This window comes from Oryx dammah, unplaced genomic scaffold, assembly GCF_014754425.2.
Source record: "Oryx dammah isolate SB20612 unplaced genomic scaffold, SCBI_Odam_1.1 HiC_scaffold_26, whole genome shotgun sequence".
Classification (NCBI taxonomy): Eukaryota; Metazoa; Chordata; class Mammalia; order Artiodactyla; family Bovidae; genus Oryx; species Oryx dammah.
In genome coordinates this window covers 96,227,190-96,241,112 of record NW_024070210.1, presented here as the reverse complement: position 1 = coordinate 96,241,112, position 13,923 = coordinate 96,227,190, and the positions used below count along the sequence as shown (strand labels likewise).

At 42.0% G+C, this 13,923-nt stretch overlaps 1 protein-coding gene across 1 annotated transcript in view; it reads right to left on the bottom strand.

Moving 5' to 3' along the window:
• LOC120852634 (TIR domain-containing adapter molecule 2-like) overlaps positions 1-8,916 on the bottom strand; it is a 45,269-nt gene extending 36,353 nt beyond the window's left edge. The window contains exons 1-3 of the mRNA XM_040225973.1: positions 8,413-8,916; positions 3,562-3,807; positions 27-158 (exon numbers count right to left, since the gene is read on the bottom strand). Of these exons, the coding sequence (XP_040081907.1) occupies positions 27-158; positions 3,562-3,807; positions 8,413-8,607 (573 nt within the window). The 5' untranslated portion in view covers positions 8,608-8,916. The remainder of the gene's footprint in view (positions 1-26; positions 159-3,561; positions 3,808-8,412) is intronic.
• Between the last annotated feature and the right edge of the window lie 5,007 nt (positions 8,917-13,923).

Below are 13,923 nucleotides of genomic sequence, written 5' to 3'. Positions count from 1 at the left end.
ACCAGGAGAATGAGGGCTTCTCCTACTGACCAGTAGGCCACTCTTGTATTTAGATCCTCAGCTCTGCTTCGGCCTTGAGCTTCTCTCAATCGGAAGTGAGTCTGATAGTCAATGACAGATTTCAGAGCTTCATGAATTGAAACACAGGCAGATTCCATCTAAAGAGAAACTTTCAGTTAGTAGGTTTCATACTTTCTGTACAACCCATCTAGCATATCCATCGTTCCTCTCACTGTGATCACAAGTCCTCATGTGACTAACATTCCACTGAACTGGCCCTCGTTCACTCACTCATTCATGTCAGTGGTCCTGGCGGAGCAACCCTTGCACTCACTCCCACTAGGATGACTGGCAGCTGCTCACCCCAAACTGGAGCGTGGCAGCTGCGGTGTCTGGGAGGTGGCGGGTGGAACGTGAAGCGAACAGCAGAAGAAACACTAAGCAGTGAAGGCTGGTGGCAACAGAATTTTAAGGCCAGGTTCTCCAAGAGGAAGAATTAGGAGGAAGAGAATGACAGGTCAGTAAATTTGACCAATAATATGCATATGAGTCAAAGTCCCAGGATATACAAAAATAAGCAAAATATGGCATAAAAGCAGACTGTCAGCCAAAGTTATTTCAAGTATCTTAAAAACAGCTGAAAACTTCAAAGTGGGAAGTTTTTCCCCCACATTGACCACTTTGCTAGGTAAGTTTCTCCCTCATTCCAGTCAACAAAAACAATATATATGTTCTCAATGGGACCTAGGTCTTATTTTCACTGTGAGTCGGTGGGCCTTCATCTGATGACATCTTACCTTTTTCTACATTACACTATTTGCTTGAGAAGGGTTAAGAGTCTAATTTTTCTGGTTGTTGTATACAAACAACTAGTTTAATATTTTTCTACTGCTGAAAATTTAACCCTGGTACAGTGAGATACGGGTTTTATTATACTTATTTTACATCACAAACCACATATTAGGAGTGTTTAAAAAAATGAGTTTGTTGTAATTTTAATATTAGACATTAGAAAATAATCTAAGCACTTAATAAAGTTCTACCAAAAAGTAGAAAAGGAATAGTTACAAAAATATTTCAGAGAAAGTTTCTTTAAAAAGTATGAGAAATTAGGAGGTCTACAAATTGAATTTACCGATTAGAATACTCAAACTTTTTTGCTTCTTTTTTTTTCTTGGTTCCTAAGAATGGAAGATCACCATGTACTAAAATGAATGATTTCTAGGTTTTAGTCAGAGGTAGACAGGTGCTTCTAGCATTTCTTTGCTTTCCATGTAGTCTCAAAAGGATGAACAGTCTAAGAATTCTTCCTTTGAAAAGTATGTATAAAAACAAGGATTTGACACAAGTTCAGGAGCGTTCAAGGGATTCTTGAAGCATGACAAAAGGGCACAGGTTAAGAATTACTGAACTAGAGAAAATCACAGAAATTAAAGAACTGCTTATGTGGATTCATACAATTTTTGAGGTAGTGTTAGTTTTTTATTTTTCATTCTACCTTCAAAATGGAAATGTTCTCATGTCTTCAAAAGTATAGAGATTAGTATGATGAACCCCATGTCAATAATTAAACTCAGCTAATCTTACTTCACCCATCTTCCTCCCCATTCCAATTAAAGTATATATCACATATTTTACCATTTCAGCTATACTTCTACATTTCATATTTATTTCTGAAAGGTAACAATTTAAAAAACATAATCCCAGTGGCCCTGTAACACAGAGTAAAAATAACTCCTTAAAAGTTATCAGGTATAAAGCCAGTGGAAAGCCCTGACCATCTAGTGGCTAGCCCTGACCATCTAGTGGCTAGGGCTTGGTGCTCAGTGCCTTGGCCAGGGTTCGATCCCTGGGAGGAAGCTAAGATCTGCAAGTCACATGGCATGGCCCAGAGGAAAAAGGCAGACAGTGTTCAGATTTCCCCAAACACCTCAGCAAAGTCACTGCCAAATCAGAAGGCAAACAAGGTCAGTATAATCATTTAACTGATATGTCTTTCAAGTCTTCTTTATCTTTAGGTTCTCTTCCTGTTTTTTTATCCCCTTCCCATCTACTTGTTGAAAATTCAACTGGGTCCTCTTTCCATCAACATTTCCCACTTCCTGGATTTTGTTGATTATTCTCCCTGGTGTTCCTCTATCCTCTGTATTTCTTATAAATTACGGTTGGAGCCACAGACTTCATGGGATTCAGTTATTAATATTCAGTTATTAATATTCTGAATGGAAATATCACACAGGCAATGTAATGGACTTACTGCATTTTATCAGAAGACATGCTAACAATCTAGTTATCTCTGCATTTGTGAATGATGATTAGATTTAGGGGATATCAGGTCTGTTATAAAATTCCCCACCAGCCTTTATATATGAACACCATCTACTTTAGTCATTCTATTTATTAATGGTGATTTAGCAAAACACTACCATTTATTTGGCCACTTCTCACATGGTAATTTTTTAAAACTCTACTGCATTAACAGCTGCTTTATAGGAGACTTTTAAAAAGTGAAAAAATGGAAATAAGAGCTTAAAAATATGATACAAATAAAGGACGTTAAGTGATCCTAAAAGCATTTATCTACTTAGGTTTTTTAAGCAAGCTATCGTATTATACAAATTAAAATTGATGAAGTTGAGTTATAAACAATGGCCCCCGAAAAAACCTTTTTACAAAGTGCTGTTCACACATGATGCTACCATAAAAAGAACATTACTAAAAATGAGAACATCTGAACACATCCTGTTAATGTTTATAATAGGTTTATGAATTAAGGCTCTAACACACTCTTAAAAAGTGCCTCTACTACTGTGATCTTGGTCAAGAGACTACCTGGAACCTGGAAACAAGGAAACCCAATTTAAGGTGGTAAATAACTCTTTTGGAAACCAAACTGAGTATCTTTTAGACATACTCTAAGCTCATACTGTATTTGAACTAGAAATAAAATAGCTCTTCTCATCACCTGAGCAGTATTTGTTCACTGACTCAAAATTTATCTTGCTATCTTTCTCTCATTAAGCTCTTCAAAATAGAACCCAATTTAGCTACCTTAACTATTTTTGATTTTTGTTAGATGACTTACTAGTAATCTTTACTATTTAACCTTCAGTTACAGCAAAAGTTATTGTAACAGCAGTCTGCATAACACTAAATACTTGTATCAAAGTGTGTGTATGCAAATACATACATATGTATATATTAATTATGGCATCACTTAATTTCCACTTATGTCAGCCTGCTAAGTTACAGTAGCAACATTCCTCCATGAATTACAGAAGATGCTTCAGAATGTTAGAGCACTGTTTAGGCTTTTAAACTTTGTCAATGATGTTTCTACCAAAGTGATCCTTCTATTTTAATGTCTATTTTCTTTTCATAAAATTTAACACTGGTCTTCACTAAAAAAGTCTGAATTCTCTGTGAAATGCCTAATATACTGTAAGAGTTAAGACAGGTCTTAAAGATTGTGTTAAAGTCACAAGATTTGGTGTTTCATCAATGAGTTAATGCATGTTAAATTATACCATTTCCCCCTTTTAAACATATGACTCTTATTACCTGGGTAAGAGCACTGACTCGGTTCTCACTAGGAAACAAAGGTGGGTCTTCTCCAACTTGAAAATCAAAATATACAGTTTTATGTGTGAAAGTAGAAAATTCATTGCTAAAGCAAAATTTGTATGTCCCATTTTTGGAGGCTGTGAAGGTATAACTATCATACTGTTTCTTCATCTCCTTGTACAGCACATTACCATCAGGATCTTCTAGTCGACAATCTACATCATAGTGACCACCAGTAATAACCTACAAAAGAGAAAAAACAAAAAGTGAAGAGATAACTGCAAGGAACAAGTCTGAGAAATTAGTCAGGTTTCCTGTTAAAATGGCTGTAAGGTTTTTAAAACAATCACAAGCAATTTTATGTTTCTTGATTTCTACCAGTGAATGGGTCCTGGGAGGCAGATTTCAGTTCAACTAAAGCTTTACAGAAACTGAACATGTTTCCTCATGACGGGAGAGGGAACGAACCAACACACCAGAAGACGGTTCCTACATCACTTAATTCTCCCACAACCCTCCAAGAGGGCACTTCCCCCTCATTTTACAAACTAAGAAGCTGAGAGTTAAAATAAATAGTCTACCCAAGATTATTCACCTCATAAGAGGCTGATGCCAAATGTATACTCGACCCTAAGCTAACTGCCACGTAGTACTTTCCTTCCGCAAATTTCCTCACCTGGTCTCCCATTAGCAGGATCCAAGCACTCACAGACCGTTCAGTGAAGCAGTAAAGTAGGTCAGTCTTTAGTCCAACACCCCATGCCACTATACTTACAGAATTGAAACTCATTTTACTGCCAAATTACAGGCTGTGTTTCTTAAGTTCTTTTACAGGTCAGTTATATGGAATTTGATGCATACTTTTGTTTTGAATTACATTTTGAAGAGAAATGACTTGTGGGTGGTTCTAAGAGTATATCATTATTATAAACTAGTTTCCAAGAGAAGCATAAATGATTAAACTACATTGCTTAAACACATATGATTAAAGGAAAACCAAAACAGAACAGTGCAAAAGCAGATAAATCTTTTGTTCACCTGCAAAGTCTGTATTTACAGGAAAGCATATGAAAGGAAAGCAGAGGTAGGTGAAATGCTTCTGAAGAGGACTATGGAACTATTTTCAAGGGGTTATGCTTATTCAGCATAAGCATATCTGAGCCGTCACAATCTGAGCCATCTGAATTACACAAATGAAGAGAGGAAGAGGTTTTTCCTGAGGTACCTGGACAAGTATGAGAAGAAAAAAGCAAAGGAGTAAAGAGGAGAAAAAACTGAGAAGAGGGAGAGGAGACAGGAGAAGAATCACAGGGTGCCTGATCCACCTGAGGAGGACGCAATGAAGAGACACTGGGTAGAGGATTTCCAACCACCATTAGATGTATTGGTATTTTCAAGCTTGAACCTTCTGGTCTAGCATAATATTGACATTCTAGATTTGTAGAACAGGGAGATCAAACTTTGGACTTCAAAGAAGATTGGTTACTTAAATGACCTTTGTCACTAAAGAGATATGAATAACTGAACTATGTTACAAGATCATTTCGATAATTAAATGAAATATAACTGGGCATTTAGGAAATTGTAAAACAGGCAAATGTTAACATATAGATATAACATCTGACACAAAAAATGATGTCATATCAATTGGGTATTCCCCTTTTCACCAAAAGTGAACAACCTTTCTTCTAGGTGAAATACTGACTGCATTTTACAGACCCAATTATTCATACTTAACACCATAGTACTTTAAATAATCAAAACATACATCCAAACAAAAAACAGAACCCAAATTGATCATCCTGCCACTTTCCTTCTACCAAACTTTAAAACAAATAATCTTACTTCAGATAAAGGTTGTTGTTGTTGTTTAGTGGCTAAGTCATGTCCAACTCTTTGCAACCCCATGGACTGTAGCCCGCCAGGCTCCTCTGTCCGCAGGATTTCCCAGGTAAGAATACTGGAGTGGGTTGCCATTTCCTTCTCCAGGGGATCTTCCCAACCCAGGGATTGAACCCACGTCGCTTGCATCTCCTGCACTGGCAGGTGGATTCTTTACCACTGAGCCATCAGGGGCTAACAATCTGTCTGATCACGTAAGAAAGAAACTGGAGATCATTTTGAATGATGTATCCCTACCTGCCCAGTTAGTCACAGAATCTCGATATTACTGCTTCTCTCAAATTCACTCCATCTCTTCTGTTCCCGATCCACAGTCCAGATAGGATTACTGCCACAATTTCCTAAGAGGTCTTCCCAGAACCCAGTCTCTCCTCTGTCTAATCCAAGGTTTCTTAACCTCAGTTGGATTATTTGGGGTGAACAGTTTTTGCTGTAGGAGCTGCACTGCCCTGTGCCCTGAAGCACATTTAGCAGCATCTCCACTAGATGATAGTAACACCTCCCTCCCCACACATCCTAAGACCTTTTGATCACTTCTGTGGCCTACAGAAAAACCCAAACCTGTCATCAAGAGCACACTACCCCTAGCACTTCCTCAAGGAAGTCTCAGCACCTTTTATACCCTTTCTCACTGTGTTCCAAAAACACCAGAATGCCAGAATTCTCTGAGCACGTCTCTGCACTAACAGTGACAAGTAACACAGGGTCTGTTTGCTAAAGAATCACAGGACCCAAAATGATTATGCTTACAAATCTACAACTGATTAGAGGAAGAGATTACAGTGTCAAACATCATAGCCAAAAGCTGTCTCACGGCAAGAGGACACAAGAGGTCAGGTCCGGGCTCCCCTGTCCTCACTCTCTGAGGAATGAGGCCAGAGCAAACCCACTTGGATCAGGAACCACCCAGGTGTACAGGAAACACTATGGAACTGGTGAGCCCAAAACAGGAGTCTGGACTAGGTTTCTTATATTTCGCTGTTCACACAGGCATATTTCTGCCATGTAACCAACCACTCTCGGGGGACTCACACTGAGCATGTACAAATCATCAGTCTCACTGTTGTCAAGGAACAATGCAGACAAACTGGTATAAATCGCCCCTAGAGTCCTCAGATCCACAATTACAAAGCAACACTGCTACTCAGTATATTTCAGTGCCGACGCAGGCTAATTTTCAGGCTTGCTGGAATTAAGTCTCACAAACGTAACATATCTGCTGAGGAAGTCCTTTTCGCCTCTGCCACTTGTACAACAACTATTATTTATCCCTCCAGACTCAGCTCACACAGCAGACCCTCCTCTAAATTTCTCCTGATGATTCTCCATCTTCAGCCAGCACAATACTTGGGATGTACTTTCATTACTGCACTTAACATTACATGACTATGTGAATGTCAGGTCCCTGAGGTCAAGGTCAGCCTCATTTATCTTTCAGAGGCAGTACAATGGTTAAGAACTTAACCTAGAACTGCATACTATTTCTGCTACTGCTACAGTTTGTGACCTTGGGTATCACTAGTAAATGAGTAATAAAAACTATACCCATCTCATATTGGGTTGTCCAGGGAATTAAATAATACACCTGAAATGCTTGGTATACTGTCTGCCACACAACAGATGCTGATTTTTTTAGCCTGTAATAATACTCTCACCACCAAGCACAGCATCTGCATACAGAAGTCAAGAAATATTTAAGTTCAAAAAAATTAGCTTTTCGCTGACACTTTATATTACAATTCTTGCCATCATCCTTTCTGTCCTCATGAAGTTAAGCACGCTAAAGAGTCATCCTTGGCCTCCCTCACTCACTGTAGCCAAATTATCAGCAACTTCTGTGGATTTTACATAAAGAGTATCTTCTGTTCTTTCACCTTTCACTTTCCTTCTCCCTGCTGCTACCACCCTAGCCTCAGCCTGAATCGCTACAACAGCCTCCTAATCAGTCTTTTACTGATACATGTACTTGGCAGCTCTCCACAATACTTCCTCTACCTGCTCAAGTTAACATCCCTACAGCTTTCCAGAAAACTTAGAACTTGTCATTGCACTGCTTACCACCCTACGACAGCTTCTCATACTCTCAAGAAAAACTAAAATCCTTAACTCGACCAGCTGGGCACTACATAGTCTGGCCCCTGTTGACCTCCCTTCTTCTGGCTCCTTATTCCCAGCTGTAGTATTTCTTCAAATTTCTAGTCGTTAATTACCACAATTCTTCAAATTCCTAGTCACTGTTTCCATAATGACCCTGCAAAGTCCATTCCCTCTTTCTCCTCACCAAAGCATTTACAACTTATCCTTTACAGTTCGGTATCAAATCGTTTCCTAAAGAAAGCCAAGAGATTCCAAAGATAAAAAAAAGAAAGAAAGAGAGTAAAGAATGTTGTAACCAAGTTAAGAAACTACATCTGTTAAATAACCACTTCTATATAATCCCAAGATGAAAAAGTGCCTTTCACTTATCACAGCAATTCCTTCTACAAAACCTCTGGCAGATGGTCATCTGGTCTGGAATAGAGCTCTGCCAACGACAGGGACATTAACCAATAAGTCCTTAACATCCATGGAAAAACTGAAGACCAATGGAGTCAGATATTGGCAGCACTTGAAATACGATAAAAGTGGAGGTGTGGTTTAGAGAGTGGCGAACTGACGTAAGGCACTATATAACAGGAGTAATTTTTTTTTTTAACTCTTAAGGAAGAAAGTTCAAAATGAAGGACATTAGAGAATGGATGGAAAAGTCACACACACAGGAAGCATTTCTGGAATTCATGTATCTTAATATCTGTCCTTAACTATCTAATGCGCAAGGTTTCAGAAAGAAAAGCCAAATGGCCTGCATCGGCTACCTAGATGTGATTCCTGAAATCAAAGAATGAAAAAACGGCCTCGACCCTGGAACGGCGAGCTGGGGCCGGCAACTGCCTGAGCCCGTAGTACCTGGAACTCGAGGGTGCACTTGGTGCCCTGCGTGATGTCCTCGTAGAAACACTGCTTGGCATTGTCGGGCAGCTCGAAGGTGATCTCGGAGGCGCCGCCGGGGCCCGGCACCAGGAACAGCAGCAGCACGAGCAGCCTGCAGCCCCAACGGCCCGCGGCGGCCGCCCAGCGCGGCGCGGACCCCAGCCGGGGCATCCCGAGGCGGCGGCCTCAACGGAGCTGGGGAGACGCGGGGTCAGGTCTGCACGAACTCGCCGCGGCGCGGCAGGCCTCGACCCGGGCGGCACCACCAAGACGCACCGCCGCGTGGCTCCGAGCCCCGGAGAGAGTCGAAATGCGGAGCGAACCCCTGGGTACGGCGGAAAGTACTGAGGCACCCGGGCCCAGAGGCGAGAGCGAGCCGAGGAACGGAAAACAAGGCAGGCAGCGAACAGGCGGAAAAGGCCTGCGACGGCCGGAAGCGGGCACTAGGGATCGGGGCAGACGAGGCGGGGCCTGAAGCGCCGGCTCCCGCGACCCGGATGTGCTCGCCCCGGCCGCGGGGAGAGGCGTTGAAATGCGTACGTGGAAGCTTGCGAGGCGTCAGCTCTGCCCCGGCCAACTCCAGGCTGAGAGGCGGGGCTGGCGTGGCGTGCGTGGCGGGGCGGGCCCGGGGAGGGGGCGTGGCTGGCGGTAGGCGTTACTTGCAGGGGAGTGCTTCTGCAACCGCTGAGCGCCCGGGGAGCCGGGCGGGAGCGAGGGAGGGGTCTCCTGGCCGTCAGGGGCTTATCCCCGGAAGGAGCGCGCTCTGCTATTTCCGGAGAGTTTTCCTCTAAATAATAACAAATTTGAGGAGAAGCCACTTTGCTGGGAGCGCGAATTCTCTGACCACAAGACTGCGGGAGTTCTAGTCCCTACTCTGTTACTTATTAGCTGCCTGACCTTAAACTCTGCTTAAGCTGTCTCTTTTAGTCTTTGAAACTGTAAAATGAGGATAATAATAGTGCTTAACCCAGATGGTTACTATTTGAAAAATGCTGTATGAGTCTTCTCATATAATAAGAAACATATAATAAGCACATGGGTAGGAACCAGGCAGGGAAGAAGGGCTTATGGAAAGGGGGATGGAGAGATGTAGGATCTTTAATGGCCTTGGGTGCCCAAAGCCTCTGCAGGGGAAAAGGAGGCCCTAGGAAATGAGATTTGGGGAAGACTGTACCTTTCTGAGAATAAGTGAGAGGGGGCAGTACCCTATGGGGCCTTCCCAGGAGACAACCCCTTCCCTCAACTCCCAATGTCCTTAGTCTAGAAATTCTTTAGTCAAAAATAAATCTAATCAGAGAAGTGAAAAAGAAAATGCAGAAACAAAGGAAAACAGACGACAAAATAACAAAGTTTAATTATTAAACAATGTCAAGGACGTTTAGTTCTTTCTCAAGGGCTATAGATAAGATTCTGAGCCATAACCTTTGAGCTGTCTTGTAGAAAATGAAACCCTCACCTGGTAGAAGAAATCAACTGCATGAAGACCAGACTGTACCCATGACATAAGCTACCACAATTCTGAGAACTGGCACCAAAGGAATAGGAGCAAACTGACTCTGAGATGTAGACTTACTGTAATTAATGGAGATGACACTGAGCAGATGACACACTGCATGACTAATTTCAAGAAGACTGTCAAAGTTGACTGTGCTGGTTTTGCCTGTATAGCCCCCTCCCTCCACCTATACACCCTTGAGATTCCCCTTTAAGAGGTCTTACCCACTGATTGTCAGTGGGGCTTTGGCCTTTGGACACAAGTCTGCCTCTCCCTGCTAGTTGCCAGCCCCCCAAACAAAGCAAACTTTCCTTTCCAACCACTCTTGCTCTTGGAATTTCACCTTTCTAGTGCCAAGCAGCTGGACCTCACTTTCAGTAACACTAGGCCACCTCATGCAAAGAGTTGACTCATTGGAAAAGACTCTGATGCTGGGAGGGATTGGGGGCAAGAGGAGAAGGGGACGACCGAGGATGAGATGGCTGGATGGCATCACGGACTCGATGGATGCGAGTCTGAGTGAACTCCGGGAGCTGGTGATGGACAGGGAGGCCTGGCGTGCTGCGATTCATGGGGTCGCAAAGAGTCGGACACGACTGAGCGACTGAACTGAACTGAGGTCAGAAAAAAGTAGTATCTGTGAGTGGAAAGAAGACTGAGTTTCAAAGTAGAAACCTTGGATTCTATTTTCTTACTCTTGACTTTTGGCAAGTACCATTGCTCTTCTAAACCTCCATTTCTTCATGCATCAAGTGGCAATACAGAGAATGAACGAAAAAGATTAAGACCTTAATGAATATACACACACCACCAGAAAGGCAGATAGACCAATTTTTAGAAATACAACGATACCAGATGTTGGTGAGCAAGTAGAACAACAAGATCCCTTGTACGTCCCTGGTGGATATGAAAGTTGACACAACCACTTTGGAAAACAATGTGGCATCGTCTAATAAAGTGGAAGATAGATAGATGACCTAGAAGTTCACTAGTCACCATAGAAGTTCCACTTTGCAAATACTTTATATACTTCGGAGCAGTGATTCTCCAAGTGTGCTCCAAAGATGTTTGGGAGCCTTTGAAACCCCTTCAGAGGGTCTGAGATTATCTAAGAGAGGTTCGATTTTCATCATACATCTTAACCAAAACAACATATAACATACTGAATGTAAAAGCAGATGAGTACCCAACTTCTTGTATGAATCTAGATATTAAAGAGATTCACACAAATGTAAAGCAATATGACCCTTATCACTAAATTTTTATTTGGACAATATTTCTATTTTTCATTTTAAAATGTGTTATCTGTGTTAACATATGGAGTTGGTGAAACTGTATCCCCAAAAACGTACGTCCAAATCCTAACTCCCAGGCCCTGTGAATTCAAGCTCACTAGGAAATAAGGTTTCTGAGATGTAATTAAGTTAAAAATCTCAAGATGCAATCATCCTGGACTTAGGGTGGACCCTAAATCCAATGACTGGTATCCTTATAAGAGAAAGAAGAAGGAGAGCTCAGACACACAGGGAGAATGTCGTATGAAGTCAAAGATGTTGTAGTGATGCATCTACTAGCCAAGGATTGCCAAGGATTGTCCACAGCCACCAGCAGCTAGGAGACAGGCGTGGAACAAATTCTCCCTCAGAGCCTCCAGAAGAAACAATCCCTGTGCGAGTGCTCAGTCGTATCCAACTCTTTGCGCCCCCATGGACTGTAGCCTACCAGGTTCCTCTCTCCATGAGGTTCTCCAGGCAAGAATACTGGAGTGGTTTGCTGCGCTTTCCCCCAGGGGATCTTCCCAACCTTGGGATCGGACCTGCGCCTGCTGCAGCTGCTGCCTTGCAGGCGGACTCTGCCGTGAGCCCCGGGGGAAGCTGTGTTGCAGCACACCTAACATACAAATTATGTCAGTGTTAGATGCGCACCATCACGCTCTGACAGTCAGATACATTGCAAATGGCCACCACGCTCCAGGGACCGTTTGTCACCACGCAAAATTGTTACAGTGTCACTGACTGTATTCCCTATGTTGTATATTATATTCCCATGACTTGTTTATTTTATAACTGGAAGTTTGTATCTCTTAATCCCCTTCACCTATTTCATCCAGTCCCCACCTGCCTCCCTGCTGGCAGCCACTCTGTTTTGTTTGTTCATTTGTTTTGTTTTTAGATTCCACATGTAAGTGAGATTGAGGCAGGAGGTAGACAGCCCCTCCTAGAGTAGATACTCCAAGATGAGAATCGCAGGACAATCGAGGAAGGAGGCTGGGCCCTGCCCAGATAGAAGACAAGAGACCACATATTTCTCATTCTGCAACTCAGGAGAACTCCCCAACTAGGCGCATGCTCAGAAGGCTTCTTGGAGGTCCAGAAGGGAGTGATGCTAGTTACCCGAAGACCCCTTCGGTAGAATCCACCTTGACTGAGGGATGCATGTGCACACATGGAAGGATCCTGAAATATACCAAATATAGATTCTGAACCAGACAAATGACTGGCCAAAGGAAACAGAAGAAATGTGCCTTAAAAGTAATTCAAATTACCATGAGGACATGACTCTGAGACTCTGAATCCATTCATGTTTCCATCTATTTTTCTTTTTTCTTCCTAATAAATACTTGTTTCACTATTTTCCATCTCTGTGGGAATTCTTTTCCTGCAAAGCCAAAGAGCCAGGGCCTTGTCATTGACCTCTCGTCTAGTGGCTAGGATTTGATGCTCTCATCACTGTGACCTGACCTCAACCTCTGACCAGAAACTGAAGCCCACTTCAAGCCTATGCAAGCTGAGCCACCCAAGATCAAGATCATATAGTATTTGTCTCTCTATGACCTATTTCATTTATATTACACTTTCTAATATACATGTTGCTGCAAGTGGCACAAAGTCCTTCTCTTTCATGGCTGAGTAATAGTCCATTGTGCATATATTGCTTTATTATTATTATTATTTTGGTAAAGGTACAATTCCTAGTTTATTTTCTTTTTTAAAAAAATATAAATTTATTTATTTTAATTGGAGGCTAATTACTTTACAATATTGTATTGGTTTTTCCATATGTCAACATGAATCTGCCACAGGTGTACATGTGTTCCCCATCCTGAACCCCCCTCCCACCTCCCTTCCCTTATCATCCCTCTGGGTCATCCCAGTGCACCAGCCCCGAGCATCCTGTATCATGCATGAAACATGGACTGGTGATTCATTTCACATATGATATTATACACATTTCAACGCCATTTTCCCAAATCATCCCACCCTCTCCCTCTCCCACAGAGTCCATAGGACTGTTCTATACATCTGTGTCTCTTTTGCTGTCTTGCATACAGGGTTATCATTACCATCAATCTAAATTCCATATATATGTGTTAGTATACTGTATTGGTGTTTTTCTTTCTGGCTTCCTTCACTCCGTATAATAGGCTCCATTTTCATCCACCTCATTAGAACTGATTCAAATGTATTCTGTTTAATGGCGGAGTAATACTCCATTGTGTATATGTACCACAGCTTTCTTATCCATTCATCTGCTGATGGACATTTAGATTGCTTCCATGTCCTGGCTATCATAAACAGTGCTGCGATGAACGTTGGGGTACACGTGTCTCTTTCAATTCTGGTTTCCTCGGTGTGTATGCCCAGCAGTGGGATTACTGGGTCATATGGCAGTTCTACTTCCAGGTTTTTAAGGAATCTCCACACTGTTCTCCATAGTGGCTGTACTAGTTTGCATTTCCACCAACAGTGTAAGAGGGTTCCCTTTTCTCCACACCCTCTCCAGCATTTATTGCTTGTAGACTTTTGGATAGCAGCCATTCTGACTGGTGTTGAATGGTACCTCGTTGTGGTTTTTGATTTGTATTTCTCTGATAATGAGTGATGTTGGGCATCTTTTCATGTGTTTGTTAGCCATCTGTATGTCTTCTTTGGAGATATGTCTATTTAGTTCTTTGGCCCATTTTTTGATTGGGTCGTTTATTTTTCTGGAAT